General features: G+C 47.1%; 1 protein-coding gene across 20 annotated transcripts in view; it reads right to left on the bottom strand.

Annotated features, from left to right (window-relative positions):
- Positions 1 to 19115, bottom strand: part of LOC134338836 (uncharacterized) — a 132517-nt gene that overhangs the window by 71872 nt on the left and 41530 nt on the right. For all 20 annotated transcript variants that reach the window (XR_010016295.1, XR_010016296.1, XR_010016297.1 and 17 more), the window contains 7 exons: positions 18452 to 18748; positions 16745 to 17053; positions 14862 to 15155; positions 12459 to 12761; positions 10732 to 11031; positions 2446 to 2763; positions 1415 to 1720 (listed from right to left, as the gene is read on the bottom strand). Coding sequence is in view for 17 of the 20 variants with exons in the window: in XM_063034960.1 (XP_062891030.1) it covers positions 1415 to 1720; positions 2446 to 2763; positions 10732 to 11031; positions 12459 to 12761; positions 14862 to 15155; positions 16745 to 17053; positions 18452 to 18748 (2127 nt within the window). In the remaining 3 variants the exon portion in view is untranslated. The remainder of the gene's footprint in view (positions 1 to 1414; positions 1721 to 2445; positions 2764 to 10731; positions 11032 to 12458; positions 12762 to 14861; positions 15156 to 16744; positions 17054 to 18451; positions 18749 to 19115) is intronic.

The raw sequence follows: 19115 nt of genomic DNA, 5'->3' as shown, positions 1-19115 counted from the left end.
GGTGAACCTCGCCCTACTCAGGAGTACCGCGCCCTGCCCAGGTGATCCGCGCCCTGCCCCGGAGGAGCCTGCCTTTCCTCAAGCCTGAAGACTGCAGCCTCCTGCCTAGCCTCAAGCCTGAAGACTGCAGCTTCCTGCTTAGCCTCAAGTCTGAAGACTGCAGCCTCCTGCCTAGCCTCAAGCCTGAAGACTCCAGCCTCCTGCCTAGCCTCAAGCCTGAAGACTCCATCCTCCTGCCTAGCTTCAAGCCTGAAGACTCCAGCCTCCTGCCTAGCTTCAAGCCTGAAGACTCCACCCTCCTGCCTCCTGCCAAGCCTCGCCTCAAGTCTCTAGCCGCAAGCCTGAAGACTCCAGCATCCTGTCTAGCCTCAAGCCTGAAGACTCCAGCCTCTAACCTCTAGCCTCTTGCCAGGCCAAGCCAAGCCAAGTCTCTAGCCTCTATCCTCTTGCCAAACCAAGCCAAGTCTCTAGTCTCTGGCCTTAAGCTTGAAGACTCCAGCCTCGTCCTGCCTGCCTGCCAAGCCTCGTCCATGCCCAGTTCTGGGGTCCGAGCCAGAGGCAAGACTCACATACTGGGTCCTTGTCCAATCTCTGGCTCGGAGTCCAAGCCCGGACTCCTGGGTCTCTTGTCCAGCCCTGTTCCAGGTTCCTGGTTTTCGTGTCCATGTCCTTGCCCTCAGCCTGTATCCTACCTAGACCTGTCACTAGTTCTTCAGTGTCTGTGTCTTGCACTTAGGTCCGTTCCCAGCCACCCCCCTCATGACATGACTGTGAACAAGACGTAGCCCTAACAAGCTAATTAAGGTCTGAGACCTAGGTAAAAGTTATATGAGAGCTCAAATCTCTTGGGGTGCCCAAACTTTTGCATGATGGTCCTTTCCTTTTTTTCACTCCAAAATTGTACAAAACAAAAATAATAACCTAATCTTGCTTAAAATGTTGAAAAAAATGTTTCATCTTTAACTTTATGACTTTTGGAGAACAGCTAATCTTCTACTCACTTAAATATTCACAGTAACAGAAAGTTTGACCACGGGTGCCCAAACTTTTGCATGCCCCTGTACATATATAGACAGACAGAGAGACACCGGTGTAAACACAGATATGCGGTTAGCCTTTCCCTGAAAAGGCTACTTGTAAAAAGTTTAAAATTTCTGAATTGTTGAACACAGAAGATAACTGGCCTCAATGTGACAACCATGTGTAAATTTTCCATAGTTCTTTACCACATAAGATTAGGACAGTCTGATCATTAAATCTCTGCCAACGCACACATGCGCACAAACATACACACATACACAGAGATATATATAGATGCACATACATACACACATATACACACAAGCATAAGTTCACGAAAGACATATCAGTACCTTACTAAGAGGTGCCCATTGTCAAAATCAGTACTATTTACCTGTTACAATGACCTCAATGCTAAGACTCCTTGCTGATGTGTACATGGTCCCAAATCGCTCTACTTGGTAGGCACAGACATAAGATCCTGTGACTTCAACACTTGCGTTAACAATGCTGAACCCAACATGAGAAAAATGTTTGGTAGCCGTCTTCTTCGCTATCTCGACTTCTTCGCCAAGCTTGAACAAATAGAATGTGTTCCCGGGGAAGTAACTGGCAGCTCGGCAGTGGATTTTGATGTTTTCCCCTCTCATGAAATGGCCGGACGATCTGTCCAACAGGATAACTGGCTTCTCTGGTCTACCTATACCAGAAATAAACATCGTCGGTTTATTTGGAAAAACACTGTATGATTTTTAACACAAATGAATTGCGCAGAAGATTCGCTAGAATGTTGCCGAGATTGGAGAACATTCTGTATGGGGAGAGATTGGATAAGTTGAGAATTCTGTCTGTCTGTTTATCTATCTAACCATCTATCTCTATGTCTATCAACCTATCTATCTATTTATCGATCTATCTATCCAACTATCCATCCATCTACATTGCTATCTATCTATCTAGCTAGTTATCCATCTATTTGTATGTCTCTCTAACTTTCCATTTATCTATATGTCCATCTATCTATCTATGTATCTATGTATCTACTTGCCTGAGAAATTCTCTCTCTCTCTCTCTCTCTCTCTCTCTCTCTCTCTCTCTCTCTCTCTCTCTCTCTCTCTCTCTCTACGCTATTTATTCAAACAGCCAACTGTGTATCTTCCCTGCTTATTGTTCCCTTGAGGGTGGAAAAGTATCGGTTCTCATATGTACAACCTGACTTCTCCATTAACCTAATCGTTTTACTGACTTCTATCAATCCACGTCCCCCAGATTCTTCAGCACCAAAAAGATTAAGGGCAGCCTTTGCCATTTCACAACCGAGGCTCTCCGTTACCTTCGTCGGGCATCCCGACGGATCTCTGCTGCAGCCTCTACAATGCAGTCACGTCCTTGGCAGTTTGATGAATGGACGCTTTCACTACTAACCTGAACAATTGGCAACAGCTACTCTTTGACGGTTGCAGCTGCCGAAGCGGTCGGTGGATCTCATAAAGCATTGCCAGAGGGTGGCCTCTTGACCGCTACAGAAGATTTCATTTGGCAAGACCTGCCCGGTCCCTCGGCCGTAGTCCAAGTTGGTTTGTCCCGATGCCACAAATCCGCATCCTGTATGTCTGCAAACCACGTTCATTTCTTTCGCTCTCCAGGCGGGGGCGCAGATCCTCCACCATTTGCCGTTATGAAACACTTCCACCCTTCCTGAGCATCGGTTCTCCCCGTCGATGAGCCTTAATTCAATTTCGTCTGGAACGAAATATTTGACCTGGTTACAAGCACACCTAGATTGTCAGTTACGTGTGACACCAAGATTACGCCAGGTATGAATCCTGATAACTGTCCTTAAAACCATTATGTAAGTTCAATGCACCACGCAATGACTTGATCCGTACAAACAATATGTAAGACAACCTATTCACTGTACCTTGGGACATGTGACAATAAAAAACTAATTCCAGTTTAGCTGTAAGACCGAAATATCCGTTTTCAAAAAATGCTCTGGAATATCTGTAATATACATTACAACAGGGAAATTTATCGTAAGAAAGACTAACTTTAAGGAAGATGACAGAATATTTATTTCTAACACAGAGGGTAATGGGTACCTGGAACACGCTGCAAATTGCAGATGTGCTGATAAATACGACGGAGTCAACTACGAAGCTTTAACAGAGGCAAATGAATCTTCAGAGAACGGAGGAATACGGATATATGCCGTCAGAAGGGATTAGTTTAGTTCGCCGTTAGAAAACTGTTCAATTGATTCGACACGTCTGAACAAGCAGAAATCAGAAGTGGGCATAAAATGATCGGTGGAATTCAAGCGTATCAGTTCTGATACCGCCACTTTTCACTCTCTACATGGCACAGTGGGGGGCGTTGGAGGCGGACCCAAATGCGAGGCACAGACACTGAACTTCTAGGAGCATGACTAGGCGTGACAACGAAGCAAGAGGAGAGGGGAAGAAAGGACGCTGGACATGCCACAGGCCCTAGACGAGACAAAGATACAGGGCCTGGGCTAGGACTTGACTATGATAGCGGAACCAGGACATGGAACTTGGAACTAGGAGCCTTGGCTTGGATTCCGAAACAGAGACTAGACAGGACCCGGAACCTGGGTCTTGCCTCGGGCTCAGACCCGGATCTAGGTGAAGACATGACGAAGCTTTGGTTCATCGAGGCTAGGGTACTTCGAGGCTTGGGTATGGACTCCGAGCCAGAGACTGGGCAAGGACGCAGAACCTGAGACTTGAGTCGAGCTCGGACTCCAGAACTAGGCGAGGACAAGACATGGCTACAGGACGAGGAGAGGCAACAGGATTGGACGTGAAACTCCTGGACAGGACAAGGGAACCCCAGCACAGGGCGAGGGAACCCCAGCACCGGGCTGGGCAAGGTACTCCTGGCCTGGGAGAGGCACATGGACAAGACGAGAACACAAAGCCATGGCTTGAACAGGACAAGTTTCTTGGATCGTGGCTAGGACTGGTAGAGACCCCGAAGCCTTGACTTGGTCGAGGGAGAGACAGGAAAGCGGAGCCTTGTTCAGGAACACAGAGCCTTGGTCAAGGGGGAGACAGTAACATGGAACCCAGAGCCGGGATCCCTCCTTGGAAACAGGAAATAGGGCCGGGACTCCTACACAGAACACAGAGACGGGACCACTCCTTGGGTACAGGACGTAGGGCCGGGACTCGTTACACAGAATGCTGAACACGACGAGACGGTTTTGAACTCAAGATAGCGGCAGACGGCAGGACCTACCTAGCGAAGGCGTGGACACAGAGACAGTTCAAAACAACGATAGGTATTTCCTTATCTTGCTCCGGCGATTAAACTAGACAGCGGTGCAGGCAAGGGTTACAGGCGAAGCAAGGCGAGGTAAGGCTTCAGACGAGGCAAGGCGAGGCAAGGCTTCAGACACAGGTTGCAGGGGCATGGCAAGGCTTCAGGAGGAAGGGGCAGAGAAGGGATTCAGACAGGGGGTGAATACAGGAACAATCCAGCAACTAGAGGCTGAATCCTGAAGCTATTTTTGAAGCCAGCACAAACGAGAATCAGCTGCCTCAACAGAAACTGGGGAAAACCGGAAAACCTGGAATAAAGAGTATGGACCAGACCGTGAACCGGAATGCGGATTTCACGGACCGGACCATGACACTACATGAACGCTCAGGAAGAAGGAACTGATGACATTGTGGCCAAGTTGCAGAGTGGATCAAGATAGAAGAAGGAACAAATAGTGTCACAGAGGCAGGAAGTATTGTGACAAAAGTACACATAGACTAAGATGTTAACTGTCCTGTGCTATCACCAGTGGGATCATCAGTTTATCTGCCACCTGTCTTCAGGAGAGAGAGATAAGTAAGACAATGGAGCAGCATTTGGAAATGTTAATGAAGAGACGAGAGAGTTTAACGGAAGGAGACACCGGTCTGAGTATTGTCAAGACCGGCTGCTTTGAACCCTGAACTGTTTGAAGTCCGATGGACAGGCGATACCCCAACAGAGGGGGATAAAAAGGGACAGGTTCGCTAAGGCAACAGACCCCACTCACGACACCACGAGGTAACGAGACCCCGGAAGCGGTGCGCCCCCACAAGTCGGTGGGAGTTTTGGAGGGCTGGTGCGGGACCAGCCATAGACGCACAGGGTGGAAAGATACGGGCGGCGGGAACCTGGTGTGTGTCCGCCCTTGCCTGGGTGCCGGGTTCACCGCTGAAGAACGATCATGTCTGGAACGGAGGGGTCACAGTCGGTGACCTCAGAAGACATTACAAAGGGCTCGCTCGAAAGCTGACTACGAGGAATATCAAAGGTCTGTTTGGAATCCGATTTCAATATTCATTCGTTCTCTCTCTCCCTTCAACGGCACAACAGCGATTACTGCGAACTGAACTAAATTGAACTCTGTCACTTGTAATTGATCATTTTATCCCTAGACTGCAATACAGCTTGATTGATGCTATTATCCGAGTTCTGTGTACATGTGTGTTTATTCATTGCTAACCTGTTGCATTTATATCCTTACTATTAGAGTACTGTGTTGCTTATTTCTTTAATAAAACTTTCTTAGTTCCAGTAATCCAGACTCCAACTGAGTGATCCATTTCTGCTGGTTTGGCAACCAATTACGGGGTACGTAACATAAGTGGGGGCTCGTCCGCGATTTTGAACGCTAAATTTGGGACGGGGTAAATTGATTGGGTTAAAAAAAAAGTTCCCGAACGAAAGAAAAGGCAAACAGCAGAAATGGAGATTGAGGAATTTCTAAAGGCGCCGACCTTGGAGGCATTAGAGGATGCCAGGAAAGCGGAATTGGCAGCTGTGGCCAAACGGTTGAATCTTGTTAAGGGGAAGTCGACAATGAGGAGAGAGGAGATACACAGAGCTATCGTAGAGCACTATGTATCTAAAGGTGTGTTTCCCCAAGGGGAGCTGGAGGTGATATCTATTGGAAAACCTGGTGGAGACACAGTACAGGTGCAGCTTGAAAAACTGAGACTCGAGCACGAGTTCTGGGTACGGCAGCTAGAACACAAAGAGAAACAGTTAGAACGACAGCGGGAAGAGAGGCAGAGGGAAAGGGAATTCGAGCTGGAGAGGTTAAAGATGATGGCAGAGCAGGGGCCCATGCCGAACCAAGGTGGAGGGTTCAGGGCGACCCAGGAGGTTAGGCTGGTTCCCCCATTTGTCAATACCGATGTGGATTGGTACTTTCTCCATTTCGAAAATGTTGCTGCAAGTCAAGAATGGCCGAGGGATAAGTGGGCTGTTTTGCTTCAGAGTGTACTTAAAGGAAAAGCCCAACAAGCTTACTCAGCTTTGTCCGCGGAAGATGCCCAGAGGTATGAGGTGGTGAAAGAGGCCATCCTCAGGATTTATGAGTTGGTCCCGGAGGCATACCGGCAGAGGTTCCGGAATGCGAGGAAGCAGTGGGACCGTACGAATTTAGAGTTTGCCCGTGAGATGCAGACATATTGTGAGCGCTGGCGCGCCTCAAAGGGGGTGAATGGGGATTATGACAGACTGCTACAGCTGATCCTGATTGAGCAGTTTAAAGGTTGTGTCCCTGAAGGTATGAGGCCCTACCTAGATGAGAAAGGGGCAGCCACGTTAGCCGCAACTGCTAAGTTAGCGGATGAGTACGCGTTGACGCATAAAACGAAGTCTGCCCCGAGTAAAGGCTACCAGAAGGGTAGTCAGGACGGCGGGGAGAGTCCGCCAGAAAAGTGAGTAGGTAATCCGGGGACCAGTGGGAAGGATAAGGTAGGTCGGGAGCAGTCTGGTAGGAAGTCTCCAGGGGTCGTCTGTTATAATTGTGGGAAAGTCGGACACTTTGCGTCCAGGTGCTTTGCCCCAAAGAAGGAGACGGGAAAAGGAAAAACGGCGATTTCGACTGGCTGTATTGAGCTGGTAAGCCAACCGCTAGGAGAGGAAAGGTCTGCAAAAGTTCAGGAAGGGCGCGAGAGGTTTATCTCGGCCGGATTGGTGTCGGTGAAGGAGGGGTTAAACCCAGTTCCAGTACGGATCTGGAGAGACACGGGAGCGTGTCAGTCATTGATATTAAAGGGTGTGTTAGACTTTAGTTCAGAGACCGGGACTGGGAAAGTCAGGGTCATAAAAGGCATTGGAAAAGGGACTGAGGCAGTACCCTTGCACCAGATACACCTAAAGAGCGACTTGGTCTCTGGACCAGTCACGATCGGGTTGAGGCCCGAACTACTGATGAAAGGCGTGGAAGTCTTACTCGGTAATGACCTCGCCGGGGGAATTGTGTTCTCAGCAGTGAGATTGACAAGTCATCCTGCCAGCATTGAGGCCCCGCCCATGGACTCACAGGTTCATCCCGTCTGCGCAGTGACTCGGCGTGCGTCCAGATAGACTGCCGAAGTAAATTTAGCTGAGACGTTTCTACCAGCCTTGTACCAGGAGGAGGTAGAAAGTGAAAAGAAGGAGTGTAGTGAAACAGGAGGAAGTGAGGGAGCTGAGGCAGACTTAGCATTAGCCAGGAAGGAATTTGTACAGGCGCAGGAGCGAGACGAGGAGGTGATGGTTTCGGCGGAGAAAGCTCTCTCTGAAGCAGAATTAATAAGAGAGCCAGTAGGCTATTGTGTGGAGGAGGGAGTGCTAAGGAAGAAAGGGAGACCAAGTACCGTACCCGCAGATAAGGAATGGGGGATGGTGCCAAAAATTTATGGGGATGAGATTCTTAACCTGGCCCACAAGATACCCCTCGGTGGACATTTTGAGGGAAGGGAAACAGTCGGCGGAATCATGAAAGAGGTTTACTGGCTGCACAGGAGGAAGGATGTTATTGACGATTGCAGACGTGAGTTGACACAGTTAGAGGCTATTAACATGTAAAAAGCCCACCACGATCAGGAAACAGATCTAGCTGGTGATGTCATGAAAATCAATGAGGCTAGGGTGCCACCTGATAAGGGGAGGACCCATTTTGAAAAGATAAGTGTGGTGCCGACCAGATGGGAGATGCGTATTGTGTTGACCCGTTTTGCTGATAAGGTCTCTCACCTAACCCCCGAACAAAGCGGGCCATTGATAAAGCCAATTAACCGGCACGCGCACGTAGGTCTAGATGTCCCGAGGCGATGCAAAGAGCTGGGACATGGGGATGTTGTCATATCAGGCAGCCTAGTGAGCAACACCCCTATAGAATGATTAATTCAGTGACAAACGGGCTAAAGAACACAGAAGTGTATATTGGAGATGTAGTGGTCTGGAGTGACACGTGGGAAAAGCACATTGTGGCACTGTTTAAACGGCTGTCTGAAGCCAGCCTGACAGCGAACCTCGCAAAAAGTAAGTTCGGCTGCGCGAAGGTCACTTATATGGGATTTGTGGTAAGACAGGGGCAGCTGGCTCCGATGCAAGCTAAAGTGCGGGCTATCGCTGAAGTCCCCACCCCGACAGACAAGAGAGCCCTGAGAAGGTTCTTGGAGATGGTGGGGTACTACCGGAAGTTTTTCAGAAAAAAAGGCAACTTTGCGGATAGTACCCACCCTCATACTAAGCCCTTGCCAAAGAATGCTAAATTGGTATGGGACGACCCTTGTCATCTGTGTCCGGGGCGAAAACCATTGAGAAGTTACACTGATCGCAATTCATTAGTGTTTTCGGCCACTATGAAGTCTGCTAAGTTGGAGCCTGGTTTGAGAGGATTATTAAAATAACACATATAAAAGGAACAGAAAATGTGATTGCTGACTGTCTGTCAGGTGTTGACAACTTAAAATTGTCTGTATTAGCCAAATAGCTGATGAAGATGTATATTTGTGTGTATCTAATAATGTATTCATGTTTATAATTTTTACCCCGGTAAAATCCTTAAAGGGGAGGGGTGTGATAAAAGTACACATAGACTAAGATGTTAACTGTCCTGTGCTATCACCAGTGGGATCATCAGTTGATCTGCCACCTGTCTTTAGGAGAGAGAGATAAGTAAGACAATGGAGCAGCATTTGGAAATGTTAATGAAGAGACGAGAGAGTTTAACGGAAGGAGACACCGGTCTGAGTATTGTCAAGACCGGCTGCTTTGAACCCTGAACTGTTTGAAGTCTGATGGACAGGCGACACCCCAACAGGCGGGGATAAAAAGGGACAGGTTCGCTAAGGCAACAGACCCCTCTCACGACACCACGAGGTAACGAGACCCCGGAAGCGGTGCGCCCCCACAAGTCGGTGGGAGTTTTGGAGGGCTGGTGCGGGACCAGCCATAGACGCACAGGGTGGAATGATACGGGCGGCGGGAACCTGGTGTGTGTGTCCGCCCTTGCCTGGGTGCCGGGTTCACCGTAGAGGAGCGATCGTATCTGGAACGGAGGGGTCACAGTCGGTGACCTCAGAAGACATTACAAAGGGCTCGCTCGAAAGCTGACTACGAGGAATATCGAAGGTCTGTTTGGAATCCGATTTCAATATTCATTCGTTCTCTTTCTCCCTTCAACGGCACAACAGCGATTACTGCGAACTGAACTAAATTGAACTCTGTCACTTGCGATTGATCATTTTACCCCTAGACTGCGATACAGCTTGATTGATCCTATTATCCGAGTTCTGTGTACATGTGTGTTTATTCATTGCTAACCTGTTGCATTTATATCCTTACTATTAGAGTATTGTGTTGCTTATTTCTTTAATAAAACTTTCTTAGTTCCAGTAATCCAGACTGCAACTGAGTGATCCATTTCTGCTGGTTTGGCAACCCAGTTACGGGGTACGTAACAGTATGTAGGACATAAAACGATTGAGAGAGTCATCAAAGAAGTGGCAGTGGGAGTGCAGCACTGGGAAATATGGGGTTATACACTTTGATATGAAGAATAAAGTTCAAATGGGATGTTAAGATAAGGTATTTAACTCGGAGTGTGCGAGGTAACTGGAATACGCTGCCAAGCGTGGTGCGGTAGGCAGTTACGAAAGAGGCTTTCAAGGGGTTCTTGGATAGGCACCTGTACTGTACATGTAATGAGTCAAGGGATATGAACTTAAATAGGCATCAGGAAATAGTATATCAGCTGACATTGGCTTTCTTCGTTCGGCACAAGGTGGAGGACTGGCGACGTACTTCCAGCTCTTTGCTGTTCTGTGATTTATTTCATCTCCCATTTTTCGGTCCACTTCCCCAGTTCACTTACAGCCTGTTGTAAATGCAGAAGACCTCCTCCGCTGACCACTATAAGGTGTTACCCACAAATTTACCAATCGTGACCATTCCACCTCTGTCATCATCTCAACTACCATCAAAGAACCTCAGAGCGTCAGCATTGGCCAAATCCATCACAAACTATCACCAACCATCACCAACCATCACCATTTCCGATCATAGTCATCCTGCCGCTACGACTATCACCTACTATCAGAACTGCTTAACGCAGAACTCTCACTCAATCCTAGAGTTCTTGAACGCTCCGGAATATGCTCTCTCTCTCTCTCTCTCTCTCTCTCTCTCTCTCTCTCTCTCTCTCTCTCTCTCTCCCCCCCCACTCCCTCTCTCTCTCCTCCCTCCCCCTCACTCTATTTCTTTTTCTCTCGCTCATTCTCTCACAAGGCGTGATGTTTCTCTCTTAGTTGCTCCTCAGAAAAATCCCTTTCCTGACAAAAAGGTTCCTTCTGCAATCGTCATGATCAATCTCATGAACATTCGTTCATATGACATCCTTCGCGAGTTCCTGGTTGTATAACTCACCTGTTATATTTAGCTTCAGCTTCTTGCTGCGGGGCGAGCTGTACAGGCGTCCGTCCACGCCAACTTGCTGCTGGCACGTGTAATATCCCTCGTTGGTTTTATTCGCTTTGGAGACGCTAAAGCTGACCCTGTTCGATCTTTTCTTGTCCTGCCGCGAATCAATAGCCCATTCACGGCCTTCTTTGTACAGGTAGAACACTCCCCCAGCGAAGTCATTTGTGGCCAAGCATGAGATACTGATATTTACCTTAAACGTACCAGCTGACTGCATGATCTCCAGTCGAGGCGGTGATAACTGATCTACATCAAGATATGGGTTATTTTCTATCTTTAATCAGTACAACAATTCGCAAGGGCAGTTTTAAAACAGTTTATATTATTATGAAAAAAAACACAAAGCTGCCGCCTCATCCTCTAACAAATCATGAAGTACCTTTTGTAAATGGTGTGAGGTGTGTATATGCATAGAACAAAGAAATACGAAGTGCTGGAACTCCCTCGCTAACAGCCTTCTGAATATCCCCATACCTCAAGGAATGCGGCAATTCACGAAGGCGGCTCAACATCGCCGTCTGAAGGACCAAAATATGCTCTCAATCAACGAACCCCAAATCCTCGGATGAATAACATGAAGGAAATGTATACACTAGAAGAGGGGCGTTTCCCCAGTTGAACAGTCTGGATAAACGGAAGGGGCACAGTCACAGAATAAGTAGCCAGATGAAGTGGCCAGGGCGGGTACAATTGCAACCTTTCGAAAGGTACATGAAGGGAAAGGATTGGAAGATTATGGGACGAGCCCTGGCAACTGGTACTTAAATGAAAGATACCGTGGTCAGTATGGATCACTGGGCCGAAGATCCTACTTCCGTACAGGATTACTCTGTGACTCTATAATGCTCCGACTGAGGGAGGTGAATCTTTGGAGTTGGTTCCCTCAGTTAATTGCTAAGGCTCTGGCAGTGGAGGTGGATCGACGTTTAGCTATCGGAGGAATCGGTAAAATCAGATCATGGCAGGGAAGTGACACTGAGGTTGGAACGCCGTCCAAGTATCCTCTCATGTCGCCACAGAAGCAGTCCCTACGACTATCAATTTCAGCACATACCAATTCACTCTAACTCTAAATCAATCCCGTTTTCTGTTCCAGTCCACGCCGGCCAGTGTATACCCAACATCATTTTCTGTTCGAGTCCCTACCCAAAACCATACACCTATTTACTCTAACTCTACCCCAACACACTTTCTTTTTGAATCGTCGCCGACGACAACGTACCCGCTTACTGTAACTCTACGCCAATCCTATTTTAGCTTGACTCTGCGCCGATCACCATTATCTGTTTACTCTAACTCGACACGAATCCCATGTTTTGTTCTCCCATTCGTTCTCTTTCCTGCAGTAAGTACTGTACACTTCCAAACAGTAAAGACCCAGAGAGATATTGTTCAAAGATAGCAAATGGGACTTGGCCAGACATACTTCTTGGTCGGACGGGACGAGTTGAGCCGAATGGTCTGTTTCATTGCTATGACATCGCTACTTACGGAGTTACTTACGGGGAATAACCTCTCCCTCTCCCTCCCCCTCTCTCTCTCTGCCTCTCCCCCCTCTCTCTCTCTCTCTCTCTCTCTCTCTCTCTCTCTCTCTCTCTCTCTCTCTCTCTCTCTCTCTCTCTCTCTCTCAGTCTCTCTCTATCTACAGCACTGACTTTCTGTTTCTCCCTTACCTGTGACGATTATCTCCAGAGCGTCGCTGGGAGTCGAGTTGAAGAAACGCCCCGAGACGCGAACCTGGTAGGCACAGGTGTAATAAAACCTGCCCACCTTCGTTCCCACGGGTGCCAGGAACGACATTGACATCCCTGCTGTTTTCGTGCGGGTATACAGCGCTTTTTCCTCCCCCTTGCGGTAAATGAAGAACCCAGTTGTAAAGGTCAAATAAGGAGCGATGCACTTGAGAATGGTCGACGCTCCTGCAAGGAAGTTTTGTTGGGGTATGTCCTGCGTGATAATCGGTTTCGCTAGAGAATCTGTCAGGAGGGAGGAAAATAAATAAATCACAATTTGCTATGTATACATAGCAACATCAGCTATGTTGCCAGAATAGGTTTAAAAAAAAAGCTTGGGATATCAACGTAAACACAAAAGATTTGCAAATGCTGAAAAACCGGAGCAACACAGACAAAACTGTGGAGGAACTTAGCAGGTCAGACAGCAACTGGGGAGAGAGCGCCACGGTAGCGTAGCGGTGAAAGCGACGCTATTACATAACGCATAACGGGGCGTCGTAAAGCCGATTCCAGCGGTTCCAGACAATATCTCTGAATAAAAAAGCAACTGGAAAGAAATATTAAAATAATAAACAAAAGATTATAAAAGAAAATAAAATTTCGGACCGACACTCCGGTGAATAGGTATCTGGAATGCCCTTAAGAATCTAGAACTGATACTGCGAGTCAGGCATCATTTGAAGAGAGAGGGATATGTCAATGCATTTACGTCGGCTGTGGGGCAGCTGACCTGAATAGATGCTGCCTAACCTGAGTTGTTCCGGACTATCCTGCTTCCTTACAAACGCCACCAGGTGCACTCCGTTCCACGAATATAAAAGCAAGGATGTTCAAGCCTGCTCCCGCTGACAGCTCCTAGACTGTACATGCAGACATTTTCCATTCTCTGCCCAGCGACTAGCTTTCACCTGCCGCTCTTTCCAGGCCAAGTAACTGGGTGAATTTAACACAGAGATTGTAGATTCCTGATTGCAAAGGGTACAGAAAGATTTTTAATCAGGCATGATTGAATGGCAGGACGGAATGGCCTAATTCTACACCCACTGTGCTCTTATATAATGTAATAGCCTGTAGTTTTATCAAGGTTGGAGATCAAACTATTTCGACGAGATGGGCAACTATCCGGGGTGTCCAGGTGGTGATAGGTCTCCAGCAAGGAGATATACGGCGCTTCTTCCCCTCCACTAGCCTGCAGATTACCCCACCACTCCACCCCCTCCGCTCAACTGATCAAGGTCAGTTGAAGCCATGGGATCAGGTGGTAAGTGTTCGTATGAGCAACTGGTGCTGATTATGCGACCACTGATGCCAGACAGACATCTCTGAAGAGTACTGAGGCAACTATCATATAGGATGTGTGTACAAATCATTATCACACAGCAGATCTTAACCACAAAATTCAAACAATCACATTTATTTTACCATAAGCAAAAGCTCGTAGATCTGGTATCTTGGAAGTGACAGGTTACGTTTTCTCTGGGAAAATAAAGTAAATGCATTATGATAACCGAAACGTAGACCAAGATAGAGAATGAAAACAAAATGAGCTGCGTCCTTCCAGATGAGATTCACAGGAATGATACCTGGAATGAAACGATTCACGTACAGAGCATTTGTTGGCTCTGGGCCTGTATTAATCAAAGTTTAGAAGAATGGGGGGGGTGTATTTCATTGAAGCCTATCGAATATTGAAAGAAACGCGCACAGAATGTTAAAGGAACTCAACGTGTCAGGTAGCATCGATGTTTCGGGTCACGATCCTTCTTCAGGACTGAAAAGGAAGGGAGAAGAAGCCAGAATAAATAGGTGGGGGTACGGAGGGAGGCTAACTGAAAGGCGATTGGTGAAGCCTATTGAATTTTGAAATACCTAGATAGAGAGGACTTAAAGAGGATATTCCCTATAGTGAGAGAGTCTAGCATCAGACAACTCTTTCGAACTTCAGCCGGAGGATGGTGAATCTGTGGAATTCATTGCCGCAGACGAGTTTGGAGGGCAGGCAATTGGGTATATTTAAAGCAGAGGTTGATAGGCTCTTGATTAATGACGGTGTCAAAGGTTACGGAGAGAAGGCAGGAGACTTAGTTTGAGTGTGATAGTAAATCAGCCATGATGGAATGGCGAAGCAGACTCGATGGGACGAATAGCCTAATCCTGCCACTATGTGTTATGGCCATGTGGAATATTCAGGTTATGTGGAGATCTGTGCAGGTGGAAACAAATTTAAAGTTCATTTCGCATTTCGGTTCCTGTGTTGTAGCCTGCTTCTCGGCATGGATGCCTCTCGACCATTATGACTGTACAACTGTTAAATCACCTACTAATTAAGATTTAAATTACCTCCGACTGTAAGATTGACAGGTTCGCTCACTGATGAGTTGTAAAATTTTCCACCTCTTTCCAACTGATACCAGCAGTTATAGGATCCTCCGATGGTCGACGTTGCATTGATAAAGGTGAAAGAACCAGTGACAGCCGCCGCGGTTGCTACCAGCACATCGCCTCCGACCTTACCCAAGTAAAAGGTCAGCTCGTAGTAATAGCGCGGAGCCACGCAATCTATGCTAATGCTTTCCCCTTCGACAAAAACCGAAGGCGATCTTGATAATAATATCGTTGGTTTTAACGGGTTAGCTGAAATGAAATGGGAAACAGTGTCATTGCGAGAATACTCATTCCATGGAACTCGTTGCAATAACGCTGTAGCATATCTGAAATCCCACCCGCCCTGCGTATGGACTCTGTCCTACTCCCATCAGGGACAAGTGCACGCAGCATCCACGCCCAGATCACTCGCACTGCTCCCTCTAAGCTACGTGGGTGCACAGACGCGCTGTAACTCACACGCTCCTACGCACATCTGTAGCCTTTGTTGCCGCGCAGCTGCAATTGGGCGCAACTGGAAAAAGTTTACTAAACGTGAAAGAATTTTCTTGTTGTACTGTGTTTCATTGTACCCTCCAATTAATAAAAGTATGCTGATTTTTTAATTTTTATTCGTAATGATCACAGTATGTACCTTACAAAAAAGATTAAGTGTCATGCAGTTTTCAGGCTGGGTAAAAATTTCTTGCTCGGACTCATGGTTGCTCCGCCTGGTTGTAAAAGAATAGGAGTAATGTTGATCCCGACTCAAAAACAGTTACTTCACCCGAGCCCTGGAGCTGATCAATACCTCCACCCATTAACGAACCCACCACACACGCACACTACCACCATTTTATCAGTTCCTGTCAGTCAGGATGGTGAACCTTATGAGCAGATATTCCTGTACCTAACGTCACTTTATGTACATTCAATCAGTCTATGTATACAACAGTTTACTTATACAATGTGCTTTATAGGAGTGCATTCATATTTATATTAATTGTGATTCTTTTTTGTTTGTTTTATTGTGTTCTTTATGCTTTTTGTGTTTTATATGCTGCATCCGATCCGGAGTAGCAATAGTTTCGTTCTTCTTTGCACTGGTGCACTGAAGAATGACAATAAACAATGATGAACCCCAGGTGTGGAAGACAGACAGACTGGCATGTAGAGGTGGCAACCAGAGTTTGTACATAGAAATTACAGCAGAGCATCAGTGACTCGGCCAAGCAACTTCGCGAGACATAAAATTCTTCAAACTAGGACCCCGCGATGAACGCTAAGGTGCGTCGGTTTAAATAATACAGATACACGGAATCCCGAAGCCAAACAAAATGAATTTAACAAAGTTAAAGCATTAACGAATCTCGTTAAACAGGAATTTACCGATTAAGGTGCGCGAGAAATATCAGCGCCCAACACTCTCCGGCTCCCCGCACAGACCGAAGAGCTAATTACACATATCATTCGCTGTAAACTCTAGAGACTGTTATGCGTGAAAATCCAAGGAGGTTAGCAGTTTCTGAGATACTCAAGTTGCTTCCTGTGGTACCACGGTCGAAGTAATTTACATCATATTTCTTCCCATTTCTGATGTTTCATCTGAACAACAACCGAACCTCTTAACCCTGACTGCATGCTGTTATGCATTGAACAACTGTCAGTTGATTGGCTGATTCGTTAACAGCTGTACCTAATAGTGTATCTAATAAAGTTGCCACTGGGTATATGTTTAATTTCTGCTATTGCTCCGAAATGTTGCTTACTTGATGCTACATACCTGTGACCCTACTGCAGGTAGGTATTTCACTACACCTGTGCATACATGTATTTGAGCAAATTACACAGTTACTCACCGGAACATTTGGCCGAGGCATCTTGCTCTTTGTTCCTGTATCTGGTAGGGAGGTACCGTTGCAGGTTGCAATCCCAAAGCGATTTTTCGTTACCCTGGCAGTCAGCCCAAGTGTACCAGATGACTCCAGTTCCCGGTCGAAATCTGGGCAGGGATTCCCCAAACCCGCAGCCTACCTGGCGGCAAAGTACATCGGCATCTTTCAGGTCCCAGCCGTCGTTTCCGAAGCGCCCCCTTTCGCCTCGATGGTGAATCTCTACCCTCCCCGAGCAGTTGTCCGGTCCATTCACCAGCGTCAGTTTGGCATCATCTGCAACATGGTGGAAGTAATGTGGGTCAGGACATGAAGGAAGGAGACTCTCGGTTATCGGAGTGTGGGAAAACTGGGATGGGGCGTAAGGCAAGCCAATGAAATAATCCAATTGCAGATTTCTTCCCCCTCTTCCCCAATCCCCGCAGGACCCCTACCATTGCCTAAGTGAACGTTACATCACTCCGTCCCATCTGCCGCATTTAATTGTAAACCGGGCACAGGCGAACAATTGAATAGCTGAGACAGAAACAGAAAAACGGCAGGGAAGAAGATCCAAGAGGGGATGTGTAAGTAAAAAATAAGGCAGGAAAAGAGACAGATAAAGCAGTCATCGAGAGGGAAGAGATGGGAGAAGAGAAAGACATAGACAGTCAGACAGAGATGGGGAGAGAGAACGAATGAGTGATGAACAGAGGCGGTAGAGGGGAAAGGAAGGTAAGAAAAAGAGAGGGGAGGAGGAAAACAGAACGTAAGAAATCGTGCTTAAAGGTGAGTTTATATGGACTTGTGAGAGGGTCGATGGGGAGAGGAGAAATTAAGAGACGTGGGATGAACAGAGGAAAAGAGAGAATGGGAAGGAAACCGTGAGCGCAATTGCAATGAGAGAGACAGACAGACAGAAAAGGAGAGAGTGATCCTGGTGGCGCCTGTTGTACGTCCCCATAAACGGGTATATGAAAGCAGGAGTTGACCATAGAATCCCATTGACAGTCAGAGAGTGAGAGAGCCAGGGGATCAGGTAGAGAAAAACGGGAATGGAGAAGCAGGGGGAAGAGAGGGAGAAAGAAAAGGCAAGAGAGGGGGAGAGAGTGGGGTTGGGAAGAGAGAGAGAGAGAGAGACCAGATATGCCGATATAGCAAAGCAAACAGGTGGAGATGGAGGTGAAGACAATGAAAAGTAGTAAAAGACATCTTGACAGCAGAAATAGATAGATAGATGGAGACAGAAGGAAAAAGCGGTGGGGTGAGACAGAAGACGGATGAGAAATGGAGAGAGGAGCAGAATGGAAAGGCGGAATTGGAGGTTTTTTTCGGAAATCCTGATAAAAAGGGAAACGGAGGCAGAGACCTAGTAACGGCAATGGGAGGGGGTAACGTGCTGTACAGTCGATGAGAAAGCGAGGTTAAAACTAAAATCGGCCGAGGGGACGGTGAGCGATTCGGGGAGAGAGAGAAGTCAGCGAGAAGGAAGGGGAGAGATGGGTGTGGAGAAAGGGCTGTTGACAGCGAGAGGAAGACAAGGAGAAGCGAGGGGTAAGTAACGAAAGAGTGAGGGAGATATAGAGCGACAGCTGACCAGATGCAAAGGCTGACAGAGACAGAATGAGAACTGTAAACAAGAAAGGTAGAGACTGCGGCACAGAACACAACAACCACACAAACATCTCCTCTTGCCTATTTCTAGCTGCACTGAGTTGCTTTCCGCTGAGTTGTATGTTCTCCCAAATGTCTGCACTTTATATCGGCACGTGTAGTTGCCGCTGTTTCGTTTGTCAGTATTGGGAATATGGAAAGTTGCAGAAGGTCGCCCAGCATTGATCCTCAAAACGCCGACTCGATTCTTCCGTCCCTCCTTATGCAGGGAAATGATATTTAGCACGTATTTGCTGGAAGCGGAACATGTTAACTTTCTGTACAGATCATGATAACTGTCGGTAGGTGAGACTTCAAGTGTCGGCTTCGAGGGCTGGTCTGGAAAGATACATAAAAACATAGAATTGACTTTGCAAGACAGATTTCAAGGCTACAATTTCGAACGGTGGGTTCTGAGGTTAACAGTATCGGTAGGTACAATGCGATCTAACTTTCGATTGAGTAGCACAGGGTCCCACTGCAGGCTGCAATTTTCTCATAATTCATTGCGGCAAAGAAGGAAGACATTCCGCCCATCGAAACCATGCTGGTTTCGCGAGGAGTCCCAATTCCGTGTCACATGTGTTATTGCAAGTGCCCAGCGACTACTATCCACGCCCGCTTGCTCCGGCATTCATTCGTATTAAGCAAGATGCTTGCCCTGTCGTGGTGAAGAAGTTAGTGAGTTTCTGAGATCCCGATAAAA

The sequence above is a fragment of the Mobula hypostoma genome, chromosome 28 (assembly GCF_963921235.1).
Source record: "Mobula hypostoma chromosome 28, sMobHyp1.1, whole genome shotgun sequence".
NCBI lineage: Eukaryota > Metazoa > Chordata > Chondrichthyes > Myliobatiformes > Myliobatidae > Mobula > Mobula hypostoma.
Note: the sequence above shows the minus strand (reverse complement) of the source record. Positions and strands in the feature narration are given on the sequence as shown.